We start from the raw sequence: 21,194 nt of genomic DNA on the forward strand, positions 1-21,194 counted from the left end.
GTTTTCAGGCTGAGAACGAGATCCCTTTTTAAATAATGTTAGCTTTATGCTGTAAAAAAGATAAGGCCTAATGAGATATAACAAACCATGACTGACGGAATTAATTTATCATACGTGTCATGAAGCAAGCAGAAATAAATGAGATACAGCTAAGCATGGCACTTGGAAAACTCTCTAAATCTAAGCCATTGTCAATTAGTTGTATCTCTGTATAGCCTACATTGACCCAAACCACCCAAAAAATTAAAGTGTATCAAACTAATTAATTAATATATAATGTACTATTGCCCTGCATTGCCAAAAGTTGTGTGTTATAGCAATAGTTTATATAAACAAACTGCTGTGTAGCCATGGGGGCCGCCATACAAATTGAAAAAAGGAAAAAAGGCACAGGTTACATAGCAGATAACAGATAAGCTGCATAGATTGTAATTGTACTTTATAGAGTTTATCTGTTCTCTACCGTGTAACCTGTGCCTTTTCTCCAGCGTCAGACTGGCCCAGATCCGATCCCCCGAGGGTGCTCACGTGATCCACCATCTCCATCCCCCGACATGCCGCAGGTAAGTTTCTTTTAATGATTTTTGATACTTTCCTCCATCTTTATTACATGCTTCTTACTATTATTCATTTTAACCTTACATTATTTCTAGCAGAAAACACACTCATGCTGTGTGACACCCCTGCTCACAAACCATAACCATAAGAAAACCACAAACCATAAGAAAATTATTCCTTTATGCAAAATTATCCACATCACCAGAATCAGCACTAAATTCACAAGACTTTATGTTAGACTCATTAGCCAGAATTCACCTAAGAAATCCATTGAATTCTGACTTTCTATTTCTTTTCTCCTTCTTCTCACAGCATCCATGTGTAGCTTAGGGGTTCCATGTTTTCTGCTATTAATCCACTGACCTTTCAAAAATCACAGCATGCTCTTTGCCATCTTTTATATAATCCCACATTACACACACTGGGGTTTCATGCCTTAGGATACAGGGCAGCTGTGATACAGTTACACCCATTAATTCATAGATCAAGTCATTTTTTCAGCCGGTAAAAGCTGGTAATAGAGTAGAAAGTTTGTGGCCCTTTGCATCAGAAATCATACCAATGCGTATATTAAACAAATACCCATAACCCAACATGGTACAGCATTGCACAGTATAAGAAAATAGATTTTAGACTTTGGGTGAGGGACTCATAGTGCATAAAAATAAATAGATGTGCAGTGAGGGAGTACATTTAGCTGTGCTATAAAAAATAAGTGGCAATTTTCAATAAATTGACAGACCTGTCTTGCTGGAGGAGACTGGCTTTTGCAACATTTTTTAAAAAGTCATAACTAGGATTTAAGCAAATGCTACTCTCAATAGCAATTATATTTACAAATAATCTTTAAAGCACTTCATTTTTAAAATAAATTCATATTGGGAGGTAGCTTAGAATTATGTGTTTTTTTATTAGGCAAAAAATTACTTTTGGGTTAACCTTTAATGAAAGTAATAGGTAAGGTACTGTAATAATTGCTGACAGATGTTGTATGTAGGCAGTGAGGGGGTATAAACCTTCTTCAGAGCAACACAAGCAGTAGTTTGTCCATGATCCCAACTTAGATATAATTAATCTAACTTGAGGCAAAACAATCCTATTGGGTTTATTTCATTTTAAATGATTTTTTGTAGATTTAAGAAATATAGATCCAACTTACAGAAAGACCACTTATCCTGAAAAAACCCAGGACCCGAGCATTCTGTATAACAGGTCCCATACCTGTATTATGAATGAGACTGTAATTGTTCAGTACCTCCCCTTTAACCCGATTGGTTAGATGATTATGTGCCCTTGGGTGGCATGAAATGTGTACTACATGATTTATCTGAGATTGTAATGTTTATTTTAAATATAAAAGTCCTAGGCATTGGTTGCACGGCAAAATATCTAAATAGCCACTATAAGTAGATCCCCATCTGTGGTCTTTTGTTGGACTAAAAATAACTGCAATTACTCAAATATTAACATATTTGTAGTAATAAGTCAAATCAACTGGACTTGCTGTGTTTTTCTGGAAGACGTTTCACTAGTTATCTGAACTAAGAAAGCCAGTCAGATGACTAGCAAAATGTCATTCTACCTTATGCTGGTCATATTGTTCGTTGGAGAATTTGTGACAATGTTTACTTGAGAGGCTGTATCCCAAAATTGTTTGAACCTTCCATTTATTCAGTAGTAAAGTGCACTACACGCTCCCCTGGCGTGTGAAGGTGGTAGCCAAGGGTTTCAAGAAGTTATAGGTCACCACATTAGCTTCACTTTAATGTGACTAAATATTAGATAAACTACATTTCCTTAAAAAGATAAAGAATGCTCCTGAATTATTTGTGCTGGTAGCACATAGGGGGTTAATTGTTGTTGCAAAACTCCTTTTTAACAGTTGAGAGGTTAATCACACAACAAGAGGACTCTTCTAGCGACAGTCATCAGAGACCTGCTTGCATTTTAAATGGCTCTTTATTGATATAAGCTGTTCTCCGTCCCACTGTGAGGACATCGTATTATCCATGTATTTCTCCAACTGCCTAGTGCTTGCGGCTGGCTGAAGAAATAGAAGGGGGAAAACGAGAGAAAAAAAAGAACACTCAAGATCGATTTCTCTGGGTCCTGGTGTGAGATCGATGAGGCGAAAGAAAGGAAAACTGAGGGCTGAAGGGACAGCAGCAGAGAGGCTATGACTGCGCAGAGCACATAAAAGGTGACCTAATGAATCCAGTGATGAGAGTTTAATTAGTAAATTGACTACATCAATTGACTGCTAAGCAACAATTTAACCTGTGCCTCTGCCAAAGATTCCTTGGCCGTAAATGTGAGAGTATGAATGTTTCAGCGCTTGAGGAAATGTTTGCAACCAATACAGTGTGCCTTGTATGCAGTGAAGTATTTATAAAGCATTTCTCCCCACTGGATTTAAAGACAGTTGTAGGCAGTAGGCACAGGTGAATGCTTGGACACAAGGTCTTAAGTCACCCGCCCAGGGAGAGAGGGAATAGAGGGTAAGGTCTACTGTCAGAGAAAGAGCACTTAACCTTTATGTCAGCTCCTCCTATGACAATGCTTACATTGCTTTTAATGCCACAAACGTACTTGGGCATTAAACACTGAGTAATATAAGTTTTAACCCCCTGTGAAGTTGATTAAAGGTGCAGGGAGTTTGTCACTTTCACAGGGGAAAGCATGAGTGGTGAAAATAAGTAGGGGTTTCTTTGCTTGTAAAGAGCACATGTAAAACTGGTTAGGAATTTAGAATGTAATATTTTGGTGCTTTGTATTCCATATTAATGATGTCTTTGTTTAGCAAACATATTAAGGTTACTTGATTGGGCGCACACATACTTCATCATCAGCTAATATTCACCATTGGGAATAATATCCTTATACTGTCACAGTGTATATTAAATGCATTTGCTAAACATCACTGGACAAATAGATCCCCATACATTGATTTGATAATTTAGCCATTGCATATGATATATGATATATGTTCATGGTTTTGCAATTTAAAAAGTGCATAAAGGTAGAGTTAAAGTAAGGGGACAAGGGTGGAAGTTTTTCATAGTCTTACAAATCGTGAGATAATATATTTTATTTTATTCGCTTTGTTCAGCAAGGCATATACTTTACTCAGTATATCTTCTATAGAGCAGAATGCTTCTTGAGTCTGCATATTACCATACAGTTTTCAAGCTGGTAGGATTTTATTGTGCTATATTGTATGCCTTATCAGTAGAGACAGAAAACCTGCCACATATGTGGTGACATATAGATACCACTGCATCTCAGTTTTATTACTTTTTAGTGAACAACCAGATTATTTTTTTAAATGGATTTTTAAAGCAAATAAAGAGGCAAATAAAAACTATTTACCTATTTTCCACCACCATGGCAACAGCCTGACTGTAAAATTACACATATATTCAGATTTTTTCACTTTATACAATAATAACCCTTATGAAACCTGTTACACACAGAGCAAAAAGGTCTGTCAGTCAGTTTTAGCCAATCCCTTGGCCAGTAAAGGCAGCTGTTGCCACCCATTGCTGCATACAGGAAGTCCTCAACTGGAAGCAGTTACATTAACAAAATAGAGGCCTTCCTAACTTACTCTGCATTTAAAGCCACAATACTGCAAATTCTATCATTACGTTATTTATCACATAAGTGATAAATAACATAATGCCTCCCAATGACTCATTGCTTCCCCAGCAATAATTACTTTTTCTTAGGCCCAGATTTATGGACAGGCTGCAAAGGCTCAGGCCTACAGTGGCTAGCCGCCTCTTCACTTAAATATCTGCACAACTGCTTTGAGTAATTTCAGAAGAAACTCATTGGAGTCAATGGGAAAGTGTTGTATTTTCTGCATTATTTTTATCAACACGAAAAACTTTATTTTTTTTTACAGCAATCATAACACATGGAGAATTCAAAATGGCTTTGGTGTTTTTCCTGGCATAAAAACATGTACAGGTATTTCCCCAAAAACAAAATGCATGGAGAGATTCTAATAAAAATATTACCATTGCTGCTTTATTCCTGCTGCAAAAAATCATGTTTTTTCCAGCAAAACCAAAAACACATGGCAAAATTCTAGCACGCAATGTACCAGGCCAAAAAGTTTCTAATCCGTAGTGTTTATGTATCTATCTATAAACTTGTCATAAACTGGATTACATGTGGGGCAGGGCCGGAACTAAGAGTAGGCAGAAGAGGCACCTGCCTAAGGCACAACGGTGAAGGGTGGGGTGGGGGGGAAGAGGTCTTGAACTCTAAACCACTGTAATAATTGAACAAGCAAGGTAAGCCATAAACCTACATTTTATCAAAACTGCTCTTTAAAACCTTAATGCCTGTACTACAGCCAGGGCCAGAACTGCCCTAGTCTATTGTTTCCCCACCACCTACTGCTCATTTTACTTCCCCTATAAGCATGCATGCCCGCACCGGGTCGATTGCTCTTGCGGAAATGTGCACATGGGGAGAAGGGGGGGGCTTGGCTTGGGGACAAGGGGGCCTGTGGTGGTTTGGGCCGGCCGAACACAGCACCATGGTTTTGTGACAAAACCTTGGCAGAAAAGTCAATTTACCATGAAAATACAGTCAGTACACAAGCTATCTTCCTAGCAGGCAAGGTTAAGGTCAGACAATCTCTAAACAGGCCTGTTATGGTTAATTATAACATTTTAGTATGAATCACCAGTTTGAACTTAGTGTTCATTAAGTGCTTCTAGAAGCACAGAAAGGAAACTATGTTTCTGTTATTATTAGGCCATTATTGCAAATGAAATCTGGGAGAGAGAACAGTTAGAGCAGGTGGATGGCACCTATTGTTAAAAAGAAAAAAAAAAGATTTATGACATGATCACAAAGCAACCGCCCTAGCTACTGATCTTACAAGCACATTATGTGTCCTTCTGTTGAATCAAATACCTCATACATCTCCCTGAGCCCTCCACCTGTTGCTCTAATGATAATCATTTTCTGACAAATACTGCAAAGCATGTGCTGTTTGACTCATTTAGGACTCATTTAAGAAAGTAATTTGTTCCATTATCAGCTTCTTACAATTAGTTTTATGTTTTTTGCATTTAAACATTTCCCATAGTCATTGATTTGACCCTATGAATCCGGATTGTAGGAAACCAAACTGATTTGTTTTTTTATAAGGTTGCCACCTCGCCATTTTAATGACGGCCACATATTGAATTTACATCCTGCATGGCTAGTTAGCAATTAATTAAGATGCATGCTCATTTTTATGTAGCCATGTAGCATGCATCTAAATGAATTGCTCACTAGCCATGCAGGCTGTGGATTTAATATGCGGCCCATATTAAAGGGGTGAGGTTTGCTTAAAGAATAAGTAAACTTTTTTTTTAAATCTCTAAAATTGCTCTGTACAACCCCCAGAATAACATATATTTTCCCTGCATCCAGATTTATTTATTTTTTCTATTACAGCCAGTTGAACTACAGCTATTTTAATGACTTTTTTTTCCTTTTGCTTTCTGAGCCCTCCTTCTCTTTTTTCAACTATGATGTTCCTACTGATTGATTTTAATTAGAGCAGAGGCAGTGAGCAGTAGGCAGCTCTTTGAGGTCTTCATAGTCAGAGAGAGAAGTGCTCAGAAAGCAAAAGGAGGTGGAGCTTTGCACTAGACAAGGAAGTAAGTAAAAGAGCTGCAGTTTAGCTGCTTGTTATAGAGAAACAAAATGAATCTGCATGCAGGGAAAAGGTGTATGTTATTATTATGCTATTATTATTTTAATAATATAACAATTTTCAAAAATGTCAGAGAAATGTAAAATGTTTAGTCATTTTATTATATATACCATATATTTATGAAAAGAGCAGGTTCTCACCAACTGCACCCTAAACTCATTCCCACCCCCCAAAAAACAGGGCTATTTTCCAATCTCTGTTAGTTCTGAGTACTAGATCTAAATAAAGCAATGCATATCAAATTATTTTTATTTAGGCAGCAGTGCTGCAGGTTTAATTGTAAGGCAGCCAGTATGGATCTTAAGTATCTAGTTTTCCTTCCCTCTCTTTAAAGAAATTTAATTACTTAAGCTATCTTAATTTTTTAATCGGTTCAGCAGAGCAGATGAGCTGTCTGGGAGATACAAGACTAATTGTTTTCTCCCTGGCTTCCCCTTTACAAGTGCCAGACTGTGATCAGGTGCATTAGGCATTCTGAGAGATGCTCCATGCAGAGGCTCAAGGCTTCACCAGGCACCAACACTTGAGTTCTGGGTGACCTACTCTCTGTAATTATGCAGTCTTCCTAGGGATGCTCATGCTCACTTTGCCTCTGAGGGCTATTACATATAAGACAATGAAAACAACAGTTATTCACAACATTAACCATCTATTGAAATGATGACTTATAAAACAAAACACGTAACTAGGTATTAAAATAAATACACAAGGTCTACACCAAATGCTGCAATGCTTATGCAGTGCGATGTATCTTTATATCCACCATTTACATAGACTGTCAGTGCCATTGGGCACAAGGCATTACTGTCATTACTAACTAGCAGGTGACAAGTACAGAGCTCCACTGTGGCCTCTGCCACCAGCGCTCCCTAACATTAATTTCTAAATTACACACAAGATTAGGGAAGTGGAGGTAAAGGTGCTTCATTCTGGAAAGCAGAGAACTGCAGTCAATTTTCAAAGTGCAAAGGTGCAAAGTGCAGAAAACATGTTAAATTGCATACCTGGGATTTACATTTGCTGTAAAACAGCCCATTAATCCTTGTGGTTATTAGCATACTGTGCATATTTCTATGAAACATTTCATTGTCATATAAAAAAGTATGCTTTGAAAGCTTTATTTGGTATTGCAGAATATATATTAGAAAATATTCAGAGAATGAGCATGCACAGTTGCACGTATTTTGGCAAATCAGACATGTACACTGTGTCTAGTTAAGTCACTGCCTTCTATAATTTGTCCTCATGGTACATACAATACACATTACCTTACTAAACCATGCAGAAATTCAGTTACAAACACAGTGACCACATTTACTTTAAAATGCAATTAAAATGCAACTAGGTTATCATGTTGTTTACACACTGAGACGGAGAATAGTTTATTTAGCTTCCATGTTCCATCTATTTTCCATTTCTTGTAAATTGTCATCCCTCAACTTAATACAGGCCTAAAGGCCTCAGGCCTAACTAAGAACATCTGTGCTAGTGTGCTAGATAAAGGAGATCTGCCGTAACTTTGTTTCTGCTGGTTTGAAAAGCCTCCAGCAGTACATTTCTATAAGCAACTCACACACTATTATTTACTGCTCACCATTTATATTGCTAGTTTTTAAGCAAAACCCTCACCACATCTACAAAGTTATTTTATAGTATCTTAACTCGTTTTATCCAATTTGCTGCTATGTATTCTGCATAAGAAACACATTTCTTAAATAAACCCTACAGCAATCTATCAGTGATAAATAAATGGAACACATGTAGCGACACTTTTCTGAAATGCTTGAAGTACAATGCCATCTCATAATATCTCCCACAAAAGCCTCGCGGAGCTTCTCGGTTAACCTCATGTGGGTCGTTTGTCATGTTATGTGCTACATCAATACACCAAACTGCAGAATATGTTTTATAAGTACACTATTATAGCAGTTAAACAATGATATATTGTCATAAGCCTAAAATATTGTTTACTTTTTACTATAATTGCAAACATTTTGCTTACTTATATTTAGTTGCATAGGCCAGGCAGGTGTTGTTCTTTAGGTAACACGTTTCTGACAGCTATTTTGCTTATCATCACAAAATAATTTAGTTTATGCTTGCTAGCTACAGAGAACAGGGATACTCTAAGAAGACCTGAACATGTGTTTTCCTATGATATCATGCAACCAATAGAAGGTTAAAAAATGAAAGAAGAAAATTTAGAAGGGTTCTTTAACTTTTTTGCCAAGCAGGATTTACCATAAAAAAGCAAATCATGATATACTAATATTCCCAGTACTGCATTTCATTAACAAAGCTTCAGCGACTTCAAATGTGGCGAGACAAATCCAGTTTAAAAAAAGCATAATCTTCTGTAACCTGATATCACGAATCATGAACCCTACAACATTATTCTACCCATTCAGATCATTGTTTATACAACTAATGATTCAATACACTCAATTTTCCTAACTTACACTCCAATAATATAGAAGCTGTATACACTATATGAAATGTGTATGTTCTTTATGTGTCTGCTTGGTTTTCCAAACAGAAGAGGCACCTGCCTAGGGCACAACAGTGAGGGGGCCCTAGGCAGGTACCTCTGTAACCAACCCCTAGCTTGGGATCTCCTACCCCTATTGTTGATTCCCTGGTGCTCCCCCCCTGCACAGTGTCTGCACAACTTACACGCTCCCCCTTTTGTGACATCCCCCTGTATGTGTGCGTTCGTGCATGTGAGCCGGGTTAGGGGGAAGTGGTATGGACAAGGTGGCCGGACAGGTTGCCTAGTGCACCCAGCTTGCTTGGCCCGCTTCTGGTTTCTGGGGTATCCATAGCCTTTTTCCAAAATATTTACCTTTTGAAAGGAAGTAAGTAGATAGCAAAGATTTTATCATTCAGAATGATTTTGGCAGCTATTGGTTAGTGTTACAAGGAGAGTGCTCACCTTTTACCTTAATAAAATTAAAAATCATTTGGTCATTAAAGGAACAGTAACACAAGATTTTTTTATTAACAAAATACATTTAAAACCTCTCTCTGGTAATATGTCTGTCCCGCTCTAACATTTATTTGTAATATTTTATTAGAAATATGTAATATTTTATCCGAAAACTGTAAGATACAGGTATAGGACCCCTTATCCAGAATGCTCGAGACCAAGGGTATTCCGGATAAGGGGTCTTTCCGCAATTTGGATCTCCATACCTTAAGTCTACTATAAAATCAATAAAACATTAATTAAACCCAATAGGATTCTTTTGCATTCAATAAGAATTATTTATATCTTAGTTGGAATCAATTACAAGGTACTGTTTCATTATTACAGAGAAAAAGGAAATCAGTTTTAAAATTCTAAATTATTTGATTAAAATGAAGTCTATGGGAGATGGCCTTTCCCTAATTCGGAGCTTTCTGGATAACAGGTTTCCGGATAAGGGATCCCATACCTGTATATGTTTTAGCACTGTACTTCTTTTGAAAATAGGCGATAGGGCAACATTCTCCCTGTGTGCACATTCACATCTCTCCTAGATTGAAACCTGAAGCCTTACTTCCCCATCAAGATTTATTGCAGTCCAGAGTTATGTGCAGTGCCAGAAAATATAGAATAGTAGTAGCAAGTAGGTTCAAAAATGTGAACTTTTGGGACTACTTAGGTCAGGGGTCGGATGCAATGCGGAGGAGGGCGTGGCATGTGCTCAGCGGATAGAAGACATGTTCTAAGGCTTAGCACACGTCTCCTACCCGCCGAGCGCAGGCCACGCCCCCCGTTATATTTTTTATTAAAGATTTGGCAGCGAGCCAGATGCAGCCATCAAAAGAGCCACATCTGGCTCACGAGCCATAGGTTCCCTACCCCTGACTTAGGTTCTTGAACAGAGGTGAAGTGAACCACTGACTGTGTGAAGGATTTACAGGAGAACTGAACACAAAGGACCGGAAGTGAAGGTGGGATCATGTGCATTGAGGTTAGAGATTATCAATGTGTACAAACATGGCAGAGAAACATAAGGGAGCCAAAGTTGCAAAGTCTCCTTTCATTCCCCAAATGCTATTAAAATACCAGTGCATCTACATTTATTAGCTTACTTAGGTATATTAATAATATGGGAATGGGGGAAAGGAAAGGTTACTGGCCCTTTAACTATGAAATAAATTATCCCTATAATTATTCTATAGAGGAAAATAAAACATCATACTATTTAACCCTGGCCAATCAAAGATTCAGGGAATAAAGAAAAGGTCTGTACATTTTTTGTAAGAATCTACTACATATGGATGACTAGCTCTCATGTACAGTATGGAACTGGTTTAGATATAGCAGCTAAAAGAGCATTTTAACCTTAGATGTACTCTACTCATCTGCTGGGCACATTTAAGATATGTAACTATGTAACTATGTAACTTCTTTACTGTTTACTCTACTTGACTGGACATGGCCCTTGACCTGATTTTAACACTGTGAATCTGTTTTTGTTCTTGATCTTTTCTCTTTCCAAACACTTTTGAATGTGGATTTTCTATCACATCAGCTTCCCTAGCTGAACTTTAGTACAAAGTCCAACCCTTTTAACATCCTCTGATGATGTTTCTCTAGTGAGAGGTTCAAGAGAGGATGTTCTTCATTACTGTCTCTGAACCTTTTCCTTATACAATATTGTAGATATCTGCAATTGCACTGTGCATTAGAAGCCCAATTTATGTGAACTGAAATTGTCATACAAAAAGCTTTTTGAGAGAGTCTATTGAGTAAAGAAGTTTTAGGGAATCTATTTCTGGTTTCTTTATAAAAAGTGACTGATTTGTGTTCAGTCCGACATCTGTTGTCTTTAATAATGAAAGGGAAACCAAACATATGCACCTTCAGTGTGAAACAGTGGTAATGATATTCCGTAAATTAAAACATTAACAATATGGCAAAGACATTCATTTAGAAGCAGATATTTAAGAACAAATCTATACTGATTACTGAGCAATTTTTTTTTTATTTCATATTGAATCAGTTATCAGGAGACAAACTTACCTGAATCTTTAGAATGGTGGTCCCAACAGTAACATTTTCATAAAGGCTGATGTTATAAAGTGCCTGGCTAAAGATGGGGCGATTATCGTTCTCATTGATTAGGTTAATCTTCACTTGAGAATATCCAACATGGTCTAAAACACTTTCATTTGCAAAGAGCTATCAAACAAAGAACATAAGACGGTATTAAGGAAGTCAAAGCTAACTGTGGAAGGTATTTGCCTTAAAGGAGAAAGAAAGGTAAAAACTAAGTAAGCTTTATCAGAAAGGTTTATGTAAATACAGCCATAAGCACTCACAGAAACGCTGCACTGACTTCTCTGTAAAAAGATTAATTGTGTCTGTTTTCCTGTGCCACAGACACACAGATTTCTGTTCTCTGCGCTCTCCTGCTCCCCCTCCCTCAAGAACTCACTCCCCCCCTTAGGAATGTGGATCTGAGCCAATCAGCAGGAAGCTGACTCATAGTCTTACTAACTGAGTTTGGTCTGCATATCTGTGCAGGAGCGAGGCATTATGGGAACTTTCTTTACAATGCTCAGCATTTTTTTTTCCTGTCAGGCTTCTGATCATCTGAATGGGAGAAATATGGGGAGACTTAAGGGCGCTATTGAGAGAACTGAAGGTATGCCTGCAGCTTGAGATTAACTCTTTACTAGCCTTTCCTTCTCCTTTAACTTGTAATTTGTAATACCCACCCCCCCAAAAAATATATGAATTACTTTTTGGCTTTATATATACTTTAGTATTTTTACATTTGATCTACTAGTATTGTATAAATTACAAACACATTTTAATGATATAATCAGGATTAATGATGAGCGAATCTGTCCCATTTTGCTTTGCGAAAAATCTGTGAAAATAGTTTGTTGCATGACTTATTTGCTGCCCACATCTTTTTTGACGTGACCGCGCCTATTTTGATGGGACCGCGACTTTTTTTGACATAGCAAATTTTCGCAAAAGTTTCGTAAGACAATTCGCCAATGACGAAATGCGGAAATTTGCTGCCAATCCCTGCCTGCCAAAAAATTTGCTCATCACTAATCAGGATTTCATGCACTTGCTTGTCAGTGATTGGCTGCATCTTAAGATAGACGCATATTTACCAAATTTTGAATTAGTGAGGTTTTAGAGTTTTTTTGTATTTTGAATAAACTCACAATTCAAAAAAACTGGAATGCTTGCTTAATTATTTAAATCAGATCAAATAATATCGTTGAAAAAACTTGAATACCTTGAATTTGTTTACAAGCTCAAAAAAAAAAAACCAAAACAAAAAACCCCAAATCAAATGAATAGTTTATACTGTATTTTACTTTTTGAATTTTTTTAACTTTATCAATATTTGTGGGCTTATTTATGAATTTCCAAATTTCTGAATTATTTATTAATATGGAAAACTCGTTTGAATAAAAAAAAAACTGAAATTGCGAAAAAAATGCGAAAAAAACTTGAAAATCTCAAATTGAACATATGGCTTGACTTTGCCTAGGACAACTCCAATTGGCTTCTACAAGAACTTGCAATCTTTTATCTGCTGAATTTTTACGGTGACGAAATTGTCGCAAAAATAACGAACATTACGAAAAAAAACGCATTCGGATCGTTTGTGGATTGATAAAGCTCCCCCTTTGTCTTTGATGATCCCTAGAACAGCTAAGCATGCAAAAAAAAACATTTTCTATAAATATGGAAAAACCTCATAGTCTGTGACATTTCAGATAATAGATCCTATATATGTATTTAAGATATACCCACTGTTCTTTACATGAATAACATTTTTTGTAAACATGGTGAAAAATGTATGATGGTAACTCAATGACAATGACTTGTAAAAAAAATTACTAGATCAGTGGAAACACTTGGGGGCCCATTCATTAAAGCATGATTGACCACGAAAAAAAATCATATTTTTTCTAATTTTTAGAACTTTTTGTATTGACGTACAACTTTTTTGTGTTTTCTTATTTTTCGCAAAGACTATGACTATTTCGGAATTCATTCAAGCATTGGTATCGTGACTTTCCTTGGGCCAGGTTGGAACTGTAGAGTGCCATTGAGTCCTATGGGAGGCTTCCAAAATCATGCATTGAAGTTTCAAAGCCAGAAAGGTTTCCGTGCCGTTTACGATCTTTCGGATACGAAAATTTTGTGATTTTCACTCAAATTTTAGTACATCAGAAATTATCGTGGTTACTCCAAATTTTTTCCAATCATGCTTTTAATTGGCGAAAATTTGTGCTTTAATGACTGGGCTCTTGGAGTGCTACCCCCACCAGAGGTACAGTAAAATCAACAACCAATGAGATACCAGATGACTGAGGATCATCCCATTTTGTTTAAATTGTCGGATTATTTTTAGTTACAGCAATTGTCAGTGTTGATATGTCTGATAACACAGAAGGATAAGAAAATATACTTTTTTTTTACTGCTAAGAGATTTCAGAAACATATCAAGTAACCAGCACATAGTGATAGAAAGTGGTTAGAAAGATTCATTCCTGCTGAGAAGATTTTAATTGAGCAATACATCCACAATAAATAAAACATGTTGAAGAGACCCAAGCTCTCCGGTGAATCCATCCCGACATTTATCTAACCTTAGTAATCTCTCAACAGGCTTTTAATATGATTAATGCAACACACACAGTAATGACAGTCTAAATTGATCATTCCAAACTCTCAGGTCCCCACAATAGTGCCAGGGCTACTTTAGATATTAAAGGATGCAGAGTACCCATAAGATTTCATTAGTAGCTGATATTAGTTCCACATAGAAACCATTGTAGTCAGTAAAACTGTCTAAGATACTTGTAAGGTCTAGCCAATAGTTTTCTATGCACCTTTACTAGATTTGTACCAGATTCTTCCCATACACATAATGGAATATTAATATGCCCTTAATTGTATAATATTCTGTATAGATATAATATACAATATAAGATTACTAGTATACAGGTAACCCCCCATAAAAAACAGGGAAGGGAGGAGGTGTATACTAGTAGTTTAATCATCTACCTCACAAAGACCAAACATGGAGTAGCTTCAGTTTTCCTGTTTAGCTCTAAAAAATAACAAAACATACATTTTCATGATTAAAACAGCATTTTAGATGTATATTCAGCACAACCCCTATTCATTTAACTTATGTTGAACAAAGTGGCCTTTTTACGTATTTTAGTGCAACAGGGTCCTACCATGTGTTCTTCTAGACAATTGTAAAGACACATGAAGCTACTAGTAGCAGCTACTTGTCACGGCTACAGAAATAGACAATGCTGATCATTTCCTGATAATTGTCTCTACGTGTTTTTTAGCAGGGGCAATTCTTAGTATTGTCTATGGCAGGGGATTTTCTGGCATTTAGTGGCCATGTTGTCAAGTAGCTGCTACTAAGTAGCTCTGTGTGTCTTCACCTTTACACTATTCTATTTAAAGTAAAAATACAATGTATCACTAAAAAACATGTATTTCTTTTTAGAGAACACAATGAAAAATGTAAATATAATAGGTTTTCAATAACCATTTAGAAGCACACTTTGTTAAGCTCTCATATGGACAGAGTCCTTTGTCCTTTAAGCTGGCCATACACGTGGCGATCTCACGATGTTTCGTACGACCGTCGGTCGCACGAAACATCGTCAGATCCGCCACACACCATTCAGGGCTGAATCGGCAGGTAAGGAGGTAGAAACAATAGGATTTCTACCTCCTTCTGCTGATTCAGCTCTGAAGGGAGAATTTTGGTCAGGCGCCTTCTATGGCGCCCGATCAAAATTTTCTAACCTGGCCGATCGGCGAGTCGACCGATATCAGCAGCTTCCTGCGATATCGGTCGGCTCGCTGACATGCCATACACGCACCGATTATCGTACGAAACGAGGTTTCGTACGATAATATCGGTGCGTGTATGGCCATCTTTAGGCATCTACCTTTAGAGATAGAAGTGTTATCAGCAAAACAAACATGTTAACCATTTCCTTCTTTAGACTGTAAAGATCAGCAGCGCTGTGAAATGACATAGCACATAGAGATTAACTCTGTAGTGTCTCAATGCTGTACCTCCGACTAGGGATGAACAAAATTTTTCTCCAGGCATGGATTTGCTGCGAAATTATGCATTTCACCATCAATATTTTTTTCTGCAATACTGCGGCAAAAGTTGGTAGGAGTGAGAGAAACTGGCCTCTAACTTTGCAATGTACGCAAATCACAGTACACAATTTGCTTTTTTAGGGCTCTGGCACACGGGGAGATTAGTCACCCGCGACAAATCTCCCGTGTCTCGGGCGACTAATCTCCGCGGATTGCCATCCCACCGGCAAAAATGTAAATCGCCGGTGGGATGGCATACGCGGTGAAATCGCGCCGCCGCGTGTGCCATCCCACCGGCAACTTACACTTTTACCGGTGGGATGGCAGGTGATGGCAACTCGGGGGGAGATTAGTCGCCTGAGACACGGGAGATTTGTCGCGGGCGACTAATCTCCCCGAGTGCCAGAGCCCTTAATTGTCAAGAGTGTTTTGGTAAACTTTATAATAGTCTATAGGACGGCTAAACAACCACAAGCACCCATAAAACTAATGTGCAAAGCTGGTGCACTGGTGAGGGAGGGATTATATATAATGTATAATGTATAATCTATAATGTATATATACATTGAACATACAGGTTTACATACATGGCCTACTACTAATCTGATACCTCAGGCTAATTAAGGGTCTGCAGTACTGATACACTGGGGTTTGGACAGTGTATAGAAAGAAAGAAATATTTATATAAAGAAATATTTAGTTTTTCAATGATACTTTCAAATTAGTCCATTTCATTTAAAGAATACTATGCTACAAAATGCAGATTAAGTTTTATTAAAAGCATGATTTCCAGTTAAGTCCATTCTGCGTTTACATGAGAATAGGCTCCTTACTTTATAACACAGCTTTCTTGAGAAACCTTTCAAGCATTTTGTTTATTAAAATAGTTATAATAAATAACAAGCACAAACACAAGTGCATGATTCTTACCGAGAATTCATAACGTGATATTGTCTCAAAATCCAGAGGAACAGCAACACGCACCCGGATGTCTGCTTTCCCTTGAACAGAGGTGGGGGAAATTATGAAATGGTTTGAGTTATTCCCCACCAAGTAAACCTCAAAGGCACTGTTCAAACCCTGCGGAAGAAAACAAAGTTAATAAATATTAACCTAAAATAAAGCATTTTTTAAAATATATCATAACATTGTCTTTGCATGAGCTATATATTTTGTCTATAGCAGAACTTCCTAATGCTTTGACATTACCTGATTCCCTATGTTCCTCTATGAGGGAGCTGCCAAATTTGTGCAGCAGGAGTCCAATGAGAAGGGACAGCCAGGTGGGCAAAACAAGTTTAGGAACTTTAAGTAACAATTACAATGAATGATCAAAAATGATCAACATAACCTATAGGTAACTGTTTATATGCATTAATATTCTGAAAAGTATTTTTTAGTGTCAATATCACTATAAAAAAAGCAACTAGAACAAAGTAATACACACCAAACATCTGATTGATTCTACATTGAAAGGACACAACTGATAAACAATTTAACATTGTTCTACTGGTCAGAAGCTGTGGTTTTCAAGGAAAGTAATTCATCTCCCCCTTCTACCAGTGTTATATATATACTTGACCAAGGCATATAAATTGTCAAATTGTCCCTACTAACATGGAGGGAATAGTTTTTGCCTTCCTGTTTCCTTGTTTAGCACTAATGTCAGTCATAAATAAATTACACAGTACAACATATCATTATGTAATTGTGATTAACAATGTTAATAACAGCAAAATGCCCTCAGCAAATTATATGCAAGGTCGCAAGCTTCTTGGTCAGTATAAACTTTCTCCAAACACAGCCACATGCCAGGTATTAAATACAACAAAGTATGAAAGAGAAAGGGATAGGCATCTCAAGAGGCATTGCTGTGCCAAATAATTTACCCTTACTTTCAATGACACACATCATATAATCCAGTCAACTCATTTGCAGCTTAACAACTATTTTATCTATGCATGGCAGCATTGTCATTGCAAGAGAATAGCTTATATTGGCAAATGAATTAAATTAGAAAAATGTGGCATGCAGTACTTTTATTGATGTGTATGTAAACTCTGGAGAGAAAAGTTTTGAGGTGACTATATTATTGCACTAAACATTAGGAATACAGGCTAGTTGATAGAATAAAAAGAGGATAGAAAAGGAACATATAAAATACGCACTCATAGCAAATGTATAATTTATAGAAGAGAATGCTGTCACACTATCTACACCTTCACAGTAGACCTTTTTTTTCCTGTGGCCATTCACATAGAAAACCTGCACATGATTCCATCTACTGTGACTAATATATTGTGCAATAGTAGCACCAAACTGCAGAAAGAAATCATCAAGTATGGAAGTGGAAGAAGAGGGTAGTACCCCTTATTTCAGGTTTGCTAATAATATTCCAACGATAAGGGGCAGATTTTTCAAAATGCGAGTTTAGAGCTCAATACATAAATACTGTATTTATCAAAAGGCGAGTTCTAACTTTTGCCCATTGATAAATAGGATTTTAAAAATTTCATAGGAATAAATAGACCTTGGGTGATCTTTTATGTATTAAGCTCTAAACTCACATTTTGATAAATCTACCCCTAAATGATGAAAGATGTTAGAACTAACTTTCAGTATTTGCACATTGGTTATGATCTACTTCAAAAAGGTTAAATAAAAAACAGCCATATCACTCTATAACTGACACTTTGGAACTGTGTTATAACACACAACAAAATGATTTGGGAAAGTTTAACTTATCCTAGCCAGGTATGTATATAATTTTCTCATCCAGTTGTGTGCTTAGCTTGTCACTGGTCATATTTGAGGAAGGTTTCCTAGCAATTAAATGCTGTAGTAGAAGTTCATTTTACTCATTTATTTATCTTACTCTAACCTGTGCTTTATAAATACTGTATGGAAATAAAAAATAATTCTGATAACTGCCATCACATAGCAAAATAATGCAACCAAAACAAGGTTACAAGTTAATGAGCATACACAAAAGGTTGCTTGTGAAATGTTAAAATGAATATGACACCTGTAAAATAATAAAGTCTAAAGGTCTGCATATCCCCAAACCCTTTATTAACAGCTTTTTGCTTTAAAGAGCAAACTTAGCACTTATCACTGCCAGGAAATCTTTGGACCGGTACTGCATGTTCCAATGGTGTTCAGTGCACTGTACCTACTAATATAGCTGCAGGTTTTCCAATTTTCCCCCAGAACAAACTTCTCTAAGGAGGGCTGGTCAATTAAATGCCCGAGGGAACTCTAATGGCTGAAAGTACCTGAGCGTGACAGCAAGGAGCTAGAGAAGAGATCAGAATTTGCGCTTAACTGTTCCACTTCAATCATATAAATATACCAGGGTAAAAAAGCCAAGCTCTCTGTTACACACTGGAACCAAATGCAGTCGGAAATTTTATAAAGAATCCCTAGTCTTTTTAAATATACTTAAAGAAGAGTTAAGGAATGTAATTCTAATACACCATGCAATATAATGCGTTGGCATGTTATCATAATATTGTACATGCACTGTACAAAGCACTTTCTTACTATTCGGAGTGTAATAAAAATAATGGATCATCAGGGCTAGAACCAGTGGCATAACTATAGAGGAAGCAGACCATGCAGTCGCACGCGGTTTTGGCTCACCTAATCAAATATTTACTCAGTCACACTTACTTCACATTTTCTATCTGTTTTCTTAAACAGGCAGTCCTCTGCGTCTGTCTGTGCGCGCTCACAGGGGCCAGGGTAGGGGAGAGGAGGGGAGTGCTTCTGTCAGTGAAAAAGAGCAATGCGCATGTGCCACCTACAGTGTCCTGGTCTTAGGGTCTGAGCAGGAGCGATGCATTATGGGAATCCTCTTTACCCAGCTCTGCGTTTTTTCTTCCTGTTTGGCTTCAGATCTTCTGAACAGGTGAAATATGGGGAGATTTAAGGGCACTATTGAGACAACTGAAGGTATGCCTGCAGCTTGATATTAACTCTTTGGTAGCCTTTCCTTCTCCTTTAAGGACACTCTCAGCTACATCTACATCTATGATGCTGCTTGCAGAAGGGTCATTTTAGCCACAGGAAGGCTTCCATCTCTACTAGAGATAGTGGATGGTTTACATTTGCAAAACCTGTTAATCCTGCTGTACTTCCTAAATTACTGAACTATGTCTAATAATTATTTATGTACTATTTACAAAACATCTGAAAATGTATTAAAAGATGATAAAATGTATAAAAGAAACATACATAATGAACCCTTTTAAAGGAACAGTAACACCAAAAAATGAAAGAGCTTTAAAGTAATTAAAATATAATGCACTGTTGCCCTGCACTGGTAAAACTGGTGTGTTTGCTACAGTAACACTACTATAATTTATATAATAAGCTGCTGTGTAGCCATGGGGGCAGCCATTCAAGCTGGAAAAAAGGAGAAAAGGCACAGGTTACATAGCAGATAACAGATAAGCTCTGTAGAATACAATAGTGTTTTATCTGTTATCTGCATGTGCCTGTGCCTGTGCCTTTTCTCCTTTGAATGGCTGCCTCAATGGCTACATGGCTATATTTATATAAATTATAGTAGACTTTCTGAAGTAAACACACAACTTTTACCAGTGCAGGGCAGCAGCACATTACATTTTAGTTACTTTTATACACATTCATTTTTTGGTGTTACTGTTCCTTTAAGACAAAGTAAAGATTCTGCAAGTTAACATATCAGAACACAGTTGTCATGATATTTGCAGATTTCATATTGCTCACAACTTTATTAACAACTAGAGTCCTCCTTGTTTGTAATGTTATCTCTTAAATTCATTTGCAACCTTAACCATTCATTGTATTTATTGATTTCATCTTCTCACTTCTCTGCTTACTTGCAGGCACTGAAGACTTCAGACTCCCTGCCGCAAATCTGAAAACGATTCCCTTATTTTAAAGTTTATCTGCAGCTCACAAAAGAGCAAGTTTTGATGGGATTAGTATTTACCACTCATTCATCTTATCCAGCCCTCCAGCATAGCATCACTTGCCTTGCTTTATGTAAGCCCAGGAAAAAAGAAGGCCTGAGTTGCTGAGATATTGTGGAATTTTAACTACATTTTAGTTGCCTGTACAGTTTTAAGGCCATTTTTAAAATCCAATCAAGAATTGGATTTTAAAAAGAACATTTTTTTTTTTGGTTTGCAATAAACAAACAACCTGTTAGATACATAACTGTCTGTATGTATACAATTCAATTATTTATATTACCACATTATGAAATAATTGTGGCCTTTGCCATACTCAAGGGTGTACATTTTGCATGTGTTGTACAGGCATGGGATGCGTTATCCTGAAACCCGTTATCCAGAAAGTTCTGAATTAAGGGAAAGCCCTATCCATAGACTTCATAATAATCATATAATTCAGAATTTTAAAACTAATTTTCTTTATTTTTGTAATAATATATCAGTACCTTGTACTTGATCCTAACTAAGATATAAATAATCATTACTGAAGGCAAAACAATCCTACTGAGTTTATTTAATGTTTAAAGGATTTTTTAGACTGACAGTTCAAAGATCATGCACATTCTGGATAATAGCTCACATACCTGTACATACACTGCTCAAAAAAATAAAGGGAACACAAAAATAAGACATCCTAGATCTGAATGAATGAAATATTCTTATTAAATACTTCGTTCTTTACATAGTTGAATGTGCTGACAACAAAATCACACAAAAATTATCAATGGAAATCAAATTTATCAACCCATGAAGGTCTGGATTTGGATTCACACTCAAAATTGAAGTGGAAAACACTACAGGC

The 21,194-nt window shown here is 36.8% G+C and overlaps 1 protein-coding gene across 1 annotated transcript in view; it reads right to left on the reverse strand.

Annotated features, from left to right (window-relative positions):
* Positions 1-21,194, reverse strand: part of cdh23 (cadherin-related 23) — a 465,229-nt gene that overhangs the window by 244,941 nt on the left and 199,094 nt on the right. Inside the window, exons 11-12 of the mRNA XM_031906723.1 lie at positions 16,323-16,472; positions 11,295-11,453 (exon numbers count right to left, since the gene is read on the reverse strand). Coding sequence (XP_031762583.1) covers positions 11,295-11,453; positions 16,323-16,472 — 309 coding nt within the window. The remainder of the gene's footprint in view (positions 1-11,294; positions 11,454-16,322; positions 16,473-21,194) is intronic.

The sequence above is a fragment of the Xenopus tropicalis genome, chromosome 7, assembly GCF_000004195.4.
Source record: "Xenopus tropicalis strain Nigerian chromosome 7, UCB_Xtro_10.0, whole genome shotgun sequence".
NCBI lineage: Eukaryota > Metazoa > Chordata > Amphibia > Anura > Pipidae > Xenopus > Xenopus tropicalis.